The sequence below is a fragment of the Sus scrofa genome, chromosome 14 (genome assembly GCF_054392235.1).
Source record: "Sus scrofa isolate SSC_HxYL_T2T_F1_AM1 chromosome 14, Sscrofa_HxYL_maternal_Yorkshire_Landrace_v2.0, whole genome shotgun sequence".
Taxonomy (NCBI): Eukaryota; Metazoa; Chordata; class Mammalia; order Artiodactyla; family Suidae; genus Sus; species Sus scrofa.
Window position 1 is genome coordinate 67,829,608 of NC_139396.1, and position 10,803 is coordinate 67,840,410.

General features: G+C 52.5%; 1 protein-coding gene across 1 annotated transcript; it reads left to right on the top strand.

Annotated features, from left to right (window-relative positions):
* The first annotated feature begins 521 nt into the window (after positions 1 to 521).
* NEFH (neurofilament heavy chain) lies at positions 522 to 9,347 on the top strand. The gene is made up of 4 exons (XM_005670778.4): positions 522 to 1,447; positions 3,639 to 3,838; positions 4,794 to 4,918; positions 6,717 to 9,347. The coding sequence occupies exons 1-4, from the start codon at positions 580 to 582 to the stop codon at positions 8,749 to 8,751; spliced, it is 3,228 nt and encodes a 1,075-aa protein (XP_005670835.3). The 5' UTR covers positions 522 to 579; the 3' UTR covers positions 8,752 to 9,347.
* Positions 9,348 to 10,803: the final 1,456 nt, after the last annotated feature.

Sequence of the window (10,803 nt, forward strand, 5' to 3'; positions counted from 1 at the left end):
GATTATTTTTCTTCCTCCCCTGTTCTGGGCCGGCTGAAGACACTGAACCGCCTCTCCTGAGGGTCTATTAGGAAAATCTTGGGGTCCTCTCCTTCGGGGGTCCCCTCATTCTACTGACTACTTAGTCTTCTATCGCTCCATCCCAAAGGCACACTGCCTCTATTCCCATCAGTTCTTCTTGCCCTACCCCCATTTCAGGCTCCTTTTCTTGTTCCGAACTTAGCAGCAGGGTCTTCCAACCTGCACCCTGGGGGTCCCAGTAGGTCCACTCCGGGAGTTCCCCAACCTACTGTCAGACTCGGCCTCGGATAGGGGGGTGCTCCTCTGACGCTGCGTCGATTCCCCTCCACTCCTTGGTTCCCCTGCCCCGCCCTACTCACTGCGGCTGAGCCGGCCGGCCCGGGCCGCTGGGGGAGGAGGCGGAGAAGGCGGGGCCCTCCTCCCCCGCTGCCCCCCCTCAACTGCTGAGGGGCTGGACCCCGCCGGGCTGCTATAAAAGGGCTGGCAGTCCCGGTGCTGCCGCAGTGCCTCCCTCCCCGTCCTGGCCTCGGGGTTCGCTCCGCACCTGCTCCGGCCAAGATGAGCTTCAGCGGCGCGGACGCGCTGCTGGGCGCCTTCGCGCCGCTGCACGGAGGCGGCAGCCTGCACTATGCGCTGGCTCGCAAGGGCGGCGCGGGAGGAGTGCGCTCCGCAGCCGGCTCCTCCAGCGGCTTCCACTCATGGGCACGGACGTCCGTGAGCTCCGTGTCGGCCTCTCCAAGTCGCTTCCGCGGCGCGGGAGCCGCCTCCAGCACCGATTCGCTAGATACGCTGAGCAACGGACCCGAGGGCTGCATGGTGGCGGCCCGTACCGAGAAGGAGCAGCTGCAGGCGCTGAACGACCGCTTCGCGGGCTACATCGACAAGGTGCGGCAGCTTGAGGCACATAACCGCAGCCTAGAGGGCGAGGCGGCGGCGCTGCGGCAGCAGCAGGCGGGCCGCGCGGCCATGGGCGAGCTGTACGAGCGCGAGGTGCGCGAGATGCGCGGCGCCGTGCTGCGCTTGGGCGCGGCGCGCGGCCAGTTGCGCCTAGAACAAGAGCACCTGCTGGAAGACATCGCGCACGTGCGCCAACGACTAGATGACGAGGCCCGGCAGCGAGAAGAGGCTGAGGCGGCAGCACGCGCACTTGCGCGCTTTGCGCAGGAGGCCGAGGCAGCGCGCGTCGAGCTGCAGAAGAAGGCGCAAGCCCTGCAGGAAGAGTGCGGCTACCTGCGGCGTCACCACCAGGAAGAGGTGGGCGAGCTGCTCGGTCAGATCCAGGGAAGCAGCGCCGCGCAGACGCAGGCGCAGGCCGAGGCGCGGGACGCCCTCAAGTGCGACGTGACGTCGGCTTTGCGCGAGATCCGCGCGCAGCTTGAAGGCCACGCGGTGCAGAGCACGCTGCAGTCGGAGGAGTGGTTCCGAGGTTCGTAGGCGCGCGCGGGGTCATGGAGGGTGGGTCGCCCCTGCTGGTAGGACAGCGAAGGGCAGGGCGGTGGTGGACTCTGAATAGAGGTGGCTGGACTGAATGGTGGCGCAGTTCAGCTTCCCCCTGCAAAATGCATGCTCCTTAGATTTAACTGTTAAACTCTGGGTCTTTTGTGGGACCTCTCACCCCCTAGCTTCCCTGTAACTCTGGGTTCTCCTTCAGCCTCCTCCAGGGTTCTTATACCTGTCCTTCAACTCTGGGTCTGCTCAGCTCCTTCTCCCAAGGTTAGGTAGCCCCACTCTGTCAGCTGCCTTCTACAGCTCCAAAGCGGTGCCGGTGCCGTCTTCTAGTCACAGGCGCTGGGCGCTCCTTGCCCTTCAAAGCAACATGCCTTCCCTGTCTGGCACTGCCCATCCCCTTTTCCTGAACCCTACAAAGGACCCTATTCTCCTGACACCTATTAGCTCCTCCCCACTACAGTCGGGGAGGGGTGGGTCATTCTTACATTCTTTCTTGTCCCTGGGGGCGGGGGGCAGGGGGCCATCACTAAAACTAGTTAGCAGTGCCTAAGGCTGAGGTGGCCAGTGAGCCCTTTAATGTCTCCTCTTCCCTTCAGAAAAGCTGGGAGCCTCCCAAATCCATCCCCTCCCCCAGCTCTGTGTCACCCTGAGTCAGCTAGATTGCAGCTGCTGCAGCTTTGAGGTTGTACCCAGCACCTGCAGGGTGACTTTGACCAACATTTGCCCTCTCTGGTTTTCACTTCTTTTGGGATTGAAAGGGGTAGGGGTCAGCCAACTAGGCTTCTTACTCTGGGGAGCTCCATGAGCCTTTCTGAAACTGTAAAACTTCTGCATTGTTCTCAGGAGAGGGTACAGAGGCTTCAGCGACTTTCAAACAGGTCTGTGATCCACGGTGGGTAAGAATCCTCACCCACTTGGATGGTTTCTAAGTCTTTGCCAGCACCAGCAGTGAAAACCAGGAAAACTGGGATTTGGATGCATGACTTTTCTGTTCCTTCCTCTCCTCTGCAGTGGCAGAACCATCCCCTCCCCCATCTCTGCAGAAAGGCTTCTCCCAGAGCAAACCTCTGCTCTCTTGTGCTTTGCCCTTGACACAGCAGACCATCCCAGGACTTTCTGAACCACCCAGCTGGCATTCCTTGTTCTCCCTGCTCTCAAGACTCAGGCCCTGAGTGTCATTATCTCAGGATTCAGGATGTTCACTTTCAGGAGATTCAGACTAGTCTCCAGACCCACACTGGCCCCTGAAAAGTCTTCAGGGAACCAGCAGCCCATTACTCACAGGGGCCAGGGTGTGGCTGCTATTAGCAGGGGCTCCTGTGCTAAAGAATGCACAGCTGGGGAGTTCCCCATCATGACTCAGTGGTTAACAAGTCTGACTAGGAACCACGAGGTTGTGGGTTCAATCCCTGGCCTTGCTCGTGGGTTAAGGATCTGGCATTGCTGTGAGCTGTGGTGTGGGTCACAGATGTGGCTCGGATCCCAAGTTGTTGTGGCTCTGGTATAGGCCGGCAGCTACAGCTCCGGTTGGACCCCTAGCCTGGGAAATTCCATGTGCTGCAGGTGTGGCCATAGAAAAGACCAAAAAAAGAAAGAAAGAAAGAAAAAAAAAAAAAGACTGCACAGCCGGGTGGAGGAGGGAAGGGACAGAGGAGCTGGCATGCAGGCCCTCAGGCTCTGCAGTGACCTTGCACTCTGCACAGCAGAAACCTGCAAGGAAAGGGCTATGGCTATGTGGTGGCTCACAGTGCCCTCATGCCTCTAAAGGTCACAGGCTCATTAACTTGTTCAACCATAAGCTCAGGGTTGAGCACCATGGGCCAGGTTTCACATATGAACCCCCATCACTGCCTATCTTTGCTGGGGAGCTGAACCAGGAGGACTAGAAATGGGGCTTCCTTTGCCCTGCAGAGTTTCCAGATCCTGAGTTTGGGGAGACAAAGTGTGATCTTTGGAGCCAGATAGACACTAGATTTGAATTCCAGCTCTGCTGCTCAAACTGGCCTACTGGCCTTAGGCAGTAGTTATTTGCCTGTCACAAAGGATAGGGTGGCACCCAGCACTCGAGCCATGTGTGTCACCTTCTAGCTCTAGGCACTAGAAGCCAAATTCAGTTGTGTGTAACCCTGTACCTGCCCCCTACCCTTCTCTCTCCCCCACCCCTCCAGTGAGACTGGACCGACTGTCAGAGGCAGCCAAGGTGAACACAGACGCCATGCGCTCAGCACAGGAAGAGATAACTGAGTACCGGCGCCAGCTGCAGGCCAGGACCACAGAGCTGGAGGCACTCAAGAGCACCAAGGACTCTCTGGAGAGGCAGCGCTCTGAGCTGGAGGACCGTCATCAGGCCGACATTGCATCCTACCAGGTGGGCAGGGGTAGGGCAGACAGCCAGACTGCTTTACTTGGTTGGGTGACCCTGGACAAGTCACTGCCCCTCTATGAGCGGGGTCTCAGTACTTAAGATTATGGACCTTGGACTCAGGGGTACCAGTATGTCTTTCTAGCTGTGTGCCCCGAGGAAAGTTATCTGCCTCTCTGAACTCCCTCTGTTCAGTGGGGGAACAAAAGCCTCCTTTGCAGAGCTGTGAATATTAAGAGAGAGATGAACTTTTCATGAGACGAGTGAGTGTGCTTGGCAGGGTCATGGTCACAGTGGGCATTCAGTAAACAATAACCAGTGCCTGTGAGTGAGGGTAGCCTGGGGAAGGCCTTGGCAGATACCTCCCATTAAGGACACCTGCCAAAAGAAAACATTGCCTTTAAAGAGCTTATTGTACAAGTAATATGTGGTGACTGTAGAAAAAGGAGGCAATAAAAGTCAGCCATAATGGTTCACTTTATGCAGTGGGTAAGTGGGCTTGGGGTCAGGGGAGAAGCATTAGCTTGTATTTAGTGTGCTTCTGTGTATTGTTTTAGTCATCAACAACAGATGCCTCCTGAGCCTTCACTACATGGCAGGAACTTTGGAGCACTGGGGAAACAATAGGGAGCCAAAGGAGAGAAGGGTCTGTTCCCACTGAGCTCTTCATAAGCTTAAGATCTATAAAAATTCATCCATCATCCCACTGACCTGTGATAACCATTGTTGGTGTCCAGTGCATTTCATTCCAGACTACTCCCTTGGCTGAGGTGTAGCGGGATTCTTCTTCCAGGTGGTTTCCGTGTCCATGAATGAGGCCCCATAGCTTTCATAGGGTGAGGGTTGGCCCCAGCAAGCCTGGCTGGAAGGGACTGGGTCTGCACAGCCTGCCTCAGCTTCTCTGGTGCTGAGGGCCAGAGGTTGACAGGTACCTGACGTGTATGTGACCCCTCCTCCCCAGGAAGCCATCCAGCAGCTGGATGCTGAGCTGAGGAACACCAAGTGGGAGATGGCAGCCCAGCTCCGAGAGTACCAGGACCTGCTCAATGTCAAGATGGCTTTGGATATTGAAATTGCTGCTTACAGGTGAGGGGCAGGGGGCCGTTGGAGTAGTGGGGCGTTCTTGTGTTCTTAGAAGGAGAAGCTTTGGATTTTAAGCCCCCAGTGAGGCAGCCTGCCTATCTTAGAGACAAAAACAAAAAATATTTCTTGTTGCAGTGAAACATACATAACATAAAACTTCCCATTTAACCATTTTAAAGTATATGGATCCGTGGCATTAGAAATATTTAGACTGCTGTGCAGCCATGACCGTCATCTGTCTCCAGAACTTTTTTCCTCTTCCCAAACTGAAATTCAGTGCTCATTAAAGGGTAACTCCCCACTCCCTTCCCGTCCCTCCCCAGCCCAGGCAACCACCATTCTACCTCCTGAGAGACAGATATCTTGATAGTGACTTGGTTTCATTCCATCGGTGATTTAGAGGATTAATGCTCCTCACCTGCTTTCCAAATTCAGCCAGCCAGGGACCCGCTTTGGAGGGAAGGGAGGTACTTGAGTTGTCACAGAGCTTCACAGTTCTCTCTCAGAGATTCTTAGCTCTCTGAGCATTTATTTCCTGTGGAAATGAAATGGAGGTGATAATAACAGTACCTACATCAGGGGGTTGTTGGGAGGAGGTGCTAATCCTATCCTGACCTAATCCAGGCACCAAAAGTACCACTGGGCTGCCATAGTGAAGGCCCTCAGTAAATGGTAGCCATGAGAAAGCCACAAGACCTCCCAGCTCAGCAGTTTCCTGCCAAGGGAACAGGGCTGACACCCATGAGGACCTGTCCCAGTTGCTGGCTGTTGACCCCTCTTTGCACGTCTTGGCTCTAATCTCTAGTCTTGCTACTCCAAGTGTGGTCCTTGAACCAGCACAATCAACATTATCTGAAAGCTGGTTACAAAGGCAGACTCTCAGGCCTCACCCCAGACCTACTGAATCATAATCTGCATTTTAATCAGATCCCTAGGTGATTTGTAGGCTGTAACATTTGCAAAGCACTGGTCTGTATGGGTAACTCTACATCTACTGAGGCAGGTATTGCCAGGTTCTTCTTATTCAATATTTCATTGAAACAACCCTCTGAGGTAAGGACTCTTACTGACCCTGTTTTTACTAATGAGGAAGCTGCAGCTTAAAGAGTTTGAGTGGCTTAACCAAGGTCACACATCTAGTAAGTAGGAAAGAGTGGAAACTCTGCCACCACAGTATTCCTAAAACCCAAAGGATGAGATTATAAGGTAATAGGAGACCGTTGAAATTCAAATGGGAACATTCTAAGATCTCTTAAACTCAGAGTTACTTATTTGATTTTAAAATTTTATTTATTTATTTGGCCAAGGTGTGCAGCAGCTTAACATGTAGTCTCAGTTCCCAGACTAGGATTGAACCCAGGCCGCAGTAGCCAAAGTACTGAATCCTAACTACTAGACCACTGGGGAACTCCGTAAACCGAGAGTTACAAATGTGGAATTCCTTGCTCATACTCCCACCTTTCCCTTGAATAACATTTTAGTTGAGGGACAGTAAGTGTAATTTTTGTTAATATAACCGTTCTCTCTTGAGAGCATTTTTCTGGGAAAAAAAAAGTTTTATTTAGAAGTTGCAGCCTTAGCTGCATTAACCATAAGCAGTGCCATTGGGCGTGGATTCTGGGTGGTCCCTGGGATGGTCTTCTAAGTGGCTTCTAGTCTCAAAGTGCCCACTTTTCACATTCCTTCCTTCACCAAAGTACATATTACTGGACAGTGGACCTTTGGGGTAATGCAGGAAGCCCCTCATCTCATCAGTCTGCTTTTGAGTTAATAGTAATGCGTTCTATTATCCATTCTGCAGAAAACTCCTGGAGGGCGAAGAGTGTCGAATTGGCTTCGGTCCGAGTCCTTTCTCCCTTCCAGAAGGACTCCCTAAAATCCCCTCCATATCCACTCACATAAAAGTCAAAAGCGAAGAGAAGATCAAGGTGGTAGAAAAGTCAGAGAAGGAAACTGTGATTGTGGAGGAACAGACAGAGGAGGTCCAAGTGACTGAAGAAGTGACTGAAGAAGAAGAGAAAGAGGCCAAAGAAGAGGAGGCTAAGGAGGAGGAAGCAAGAGAAGAAGAAGCAAAGTCTCCCTTAGCAGAAGCCGCTGCATCCCCAGAGAAGGAGGAGGCCAAGTCCCCAGTGAAGGAGGAGGCCAAGTCCCCAGAGAAGGAGGAGGCCAAGTCCCCAGCTGAGGCTAAGTCCCCAGTGAAGGAAGAAGTCAAGTCCCCAGAAAAGGCCAAGTCCCCTTTGAAAGAAGAAGCAAAATCACCAGCAGAGGCCAAGTCTCCAGAAAAGGAAGAAGCCAAGTCCCCAGTGGAGGTGAAGTCCCCAGAGAAGGCCAAGTCCCCAGTGAAGGAAGAGGCCAAGTCCCCAGAGAAGGCCAAGTCCCCTGTGAAGGAGGAGGCCAAGTCCCCAGAGAAGGCCAAGTCCCCTGTGAAGGAGGAGGCCAAGTCCCCAGAGAAGGCCAAGTCCCCTGTGAAGGAGGAGGCCAAGTCCCCAGAGAAGGCCAAATCCCCAGAGAAGGCCAAGTCCCCTGTGAAGGAGGAGGCCAAGTTCCCAGAGAAGGCCAAGTCCCCAGAGAAGGCCAAGTCTCCTGTGAAGGAAGAGGCCAAGTCCCCAGAGAAGGCCAAGTCCCCTGTGAAGGAGGAGGCCAAGTCCCCAGAGAAGGCCAAGTCCCCTGTGAAGGAGGAGGCCAAGTCCCCAGAGAAGGCCAAGTCCCCTGTGAAGGAGGAGGCCAAGTCCCCAGAGAAGGCCAAATCCCCAGAGAAGGCCAAGTCTCCTGTGAAGGAGGAGGCCAAGTCCCCAGAGAAGGCCAAGTCCCCTGTGAAGGAGGAGGCCAAGTCCCCAGAGAAGGCCAAATCCCCAGAGAAGGCCAAGTCCCCTGTGAAGGAGGAGGCCAAGTCCCCAGAGAAGGCCAAGTCCCCAGAGAAGGCCAAGTCCCCTGTGAAGGAGGAGGCCAAGTCCCCAGAGAAGGCCAAGTCCCCTGTGAAGGAGGAAGCCAAGTCCCCAGAAAAGGCCAAATCCCCAGAGAAGGCCAAGTCCCCTGTGAAGGAGGAGGCCAAGTCCCCAGAGAAGGCCAAATCCCCAGAGAAGGCCAAGTCTCCTGTGAAGGAGGAGGCCAAATCCCCAGAGAAAGTCAAGTCCCCAGTAAAAGAAGAGGCCAAGTCTCCAGCTGAAGTGAAGTCCCCAGAGAAGGCCAAGTCTCCTGAGAAGGAGGTCCCAAAGAAGGAAGAGGCAAAATCCCCCATGAAGGAGGAAGAGAAACCCCAGGAGGTGAAAGCTAAAGAGCCCCCAAAGAAGGCAGAGGAAGAGAAAGCTCCAGCCACACCAAAAACTGAGGAGAAGAAGGACAGCAAGAAAGATGAGGTGCCCAAGAAGGAGGCTCCAAAACCCGAGGTCCAGGAGAAGAAGGAGCCTGCTGTGGAAAAGCCCAAAGAACCCAAAGTTGAAGCCAAGAAGGAAGAGGCTGAAGGTAAGAAAAAAGCAACCACCCCAGAGAAGGAGGCTCCTGCCAAGGGGAAGGAGGAGGCCAAACCCAAAGAGAAGACTGAGGTGTCCAAGAAGGAGCCAGATGACGCCAAGGCCAAAGAACCCAGCAAAGCAGCAGAGAAAGAGCCAGAAAAGCCAAAGAAGGAAGAGACACCGGCAGCACCTGAGAAAAAAGACACCAAGGAGGCCAAGAAGCCTGAGGAGAAACCCAAAACAGAGGCCCAAGCCAAGGAGGAGCCCAGCAAGGAGGGCAAAGCCAAGGCAGAAAAGGCTGAGAAATCCTCTAGCACAGACCAGAAAGACAGCAGGCCTCCAGAGAAGGCCACAGAAGACAAGGCCACCAAGGGGGAGAAGTAAGGCAAAGAGAAGGGAACATCTAGAGCAGCCAAAGAAACTCAGGAGGGTCTGGGAGCTCATGGGTCAGTGTAATGAATTTTCATTTTTCCTCCCTTTGCGTTAAGAAACTCTGCTTAGGTGACGGGCCCTTCTTCACTAAACAGGAATTTCTATTAGCAATATGTTAGCAAGAGAGGGTGTTCCTAATCCCTGGCCCCACACCCCAACCCTCCCTAGGCGACGGACAATTATGTTATGATAGCTTACGTAGCCGAATGTGATACTTGCCGAATGCCACATGTAAACACTTGATTATAAAAACTGCCCCCCTCCTCTCCAAATAAGTGCATTTATTTCCTGTATGTGCAATTGACAGATGACGCAATAATGAATGAGCAGTTAGAAACACATTATGCTTGAGATGTCTTAACCTATTCCTGAATGCCTTCTGTTTTCCAAAGGAGTGGTCAAGCCCTTGTCCAAAGCTCTCAATCCTGGAAGAGCTGGAGCAGGTGGGGCTGGGCGCTGGCCACTGAACCACGCCAGGGCGCACTTTTCCACTGAAGTCCACTTTCAATTGCTTATGTGCAATAAAACCAAGTGCTTATAAAATGAAAGTGCTGCTTTTGTTATTTATTCTCTTTCCCTGGGCAGGCTGGGGGATGGGCAGGGGAGGTGTTGCTCTCACACTTAAGAATGTGAGAGGTTGTGGAAGGTGGGAGGATGTGTGACTCAGTAGCTATTGGTTGCCACCTTCTCAGCCTGTGGAGAAGCTAGTCTGTGAGAAAGGATGTGATAGATGGACAGAGACAAGATACCCAGAGAGTCATGGTAGATTTCAGGGACCTGATCCTGATGTTCCCTTTTTGTCCAGGCTTATTTGGGATATGGCCCTGTCATTTGCAACCAGGAGAGTTCTGAGTAATATGGTGACTGAAGAGGGTGGTTGCTTTGCTAGAAACCAAATGATGATCTCTCAGGGAATGAGCAAGTCCTTCCTCAAAGTTCTGCCCAAAGTCACCTCACTGGGGTCCATATATCACCTTCAGTAGCCATTTTCATCTGTCACTTTCAAAAGAAAGACTGCCAAGACCATGTAGGGTATTTAGAATCCCAAATCCCCAGCCTTCCTTGATGATATATTCTCATGGTGGCCCCACATGGCACAGGCAGGGCAGAAGGATCAGACCAGGGTGCCCCTCCTCTTTTGCCTTCAGGGGACAAGCTCCCCGTGCTATAGGCAGGATTAGCTGGCCAGATAACAACCAGACTGACTTTAACTATCTGCCAAACAAAATCATCCTCCCTCTGGAAAGATAACAAACCTTAGGAAAAACCAATAGAGTCAATTTGTTATGAAATTGCTTGTCAGGTGTCAGAGGCCTGGGAGACAGATAAAATGTGGAAGGAGCTGATGCCTTAGAATGTGCCCTTCCTGCTGTCTAGCTATTGGCTCTGCAGATACAGCTGGGTTGATGAAAAATATCCTTCCTAGTTTCCCCAGGGGGATTGTTTCAGAAAGGAGAGGTTAGGTTCTGTTTGTAATAATAAACAACTACATCTCAGTGGCTTAACACAAAGAAAGCATCTTTCTTTCTCACTCATTCTATACATCCAGGGCGGGTTGGCAGGAGTCTCTGTTCACAATGGTCACTCAAGGACCAAGGTAATAGGGCATCCATCTAGAGCCAGTCTTCCAAGTTCACTGAAGTAGGGATGAAAGAACATGGCAAACCACACACAGGCTCTTACAACTTCTGCCTAGAAGAGATACAGGTCTCTTCTAGCCACACTTCATTGGCCAAAGTAATATACACAGTTATATCTAACATCAGAGGGGATGGGCAGAGTAGTCCTACCAAGTGCCTTGGAGGGAAGAGTATGGGGACTCTTTTAGGGGGCAATACTGTTAACTCCACATAATGTTCCAGATATTTCTGACCCAGCAGTCCTGAGGGACTGTTCTGGAGATTTTCATATTCATCAGCATTACTTCTGTTGCAGGCAGTCAAAACAGAATCGAAGTTTAAACAAAATACTTGCTCCTGCCACTGATAATTAATGACAGATACA

Coding starts and splice junctions, on each gene's coding strand:
- NEFH (XM_005670778.4), top strand. CDS start 580: ATGAGCTTCAGCGGCGCGGACGCGCTGCTGGGCGCCTTCGCGCCGCTG. Junction 3,839..4,793: donor CCGACATTGCATCCTACCAG/GTGGGCAGGGGT, acceptor CCTCCTCCCCAG/GAAGCCATCCAGCAGCTGGA. Junction 4,919..6,716: donor ATTGAAATTGCTGCTTACAG/GTGAGGGGCAGG, acceptor TCCATTCTGCAG/AAAACTCCTGGAGGGCGAAG.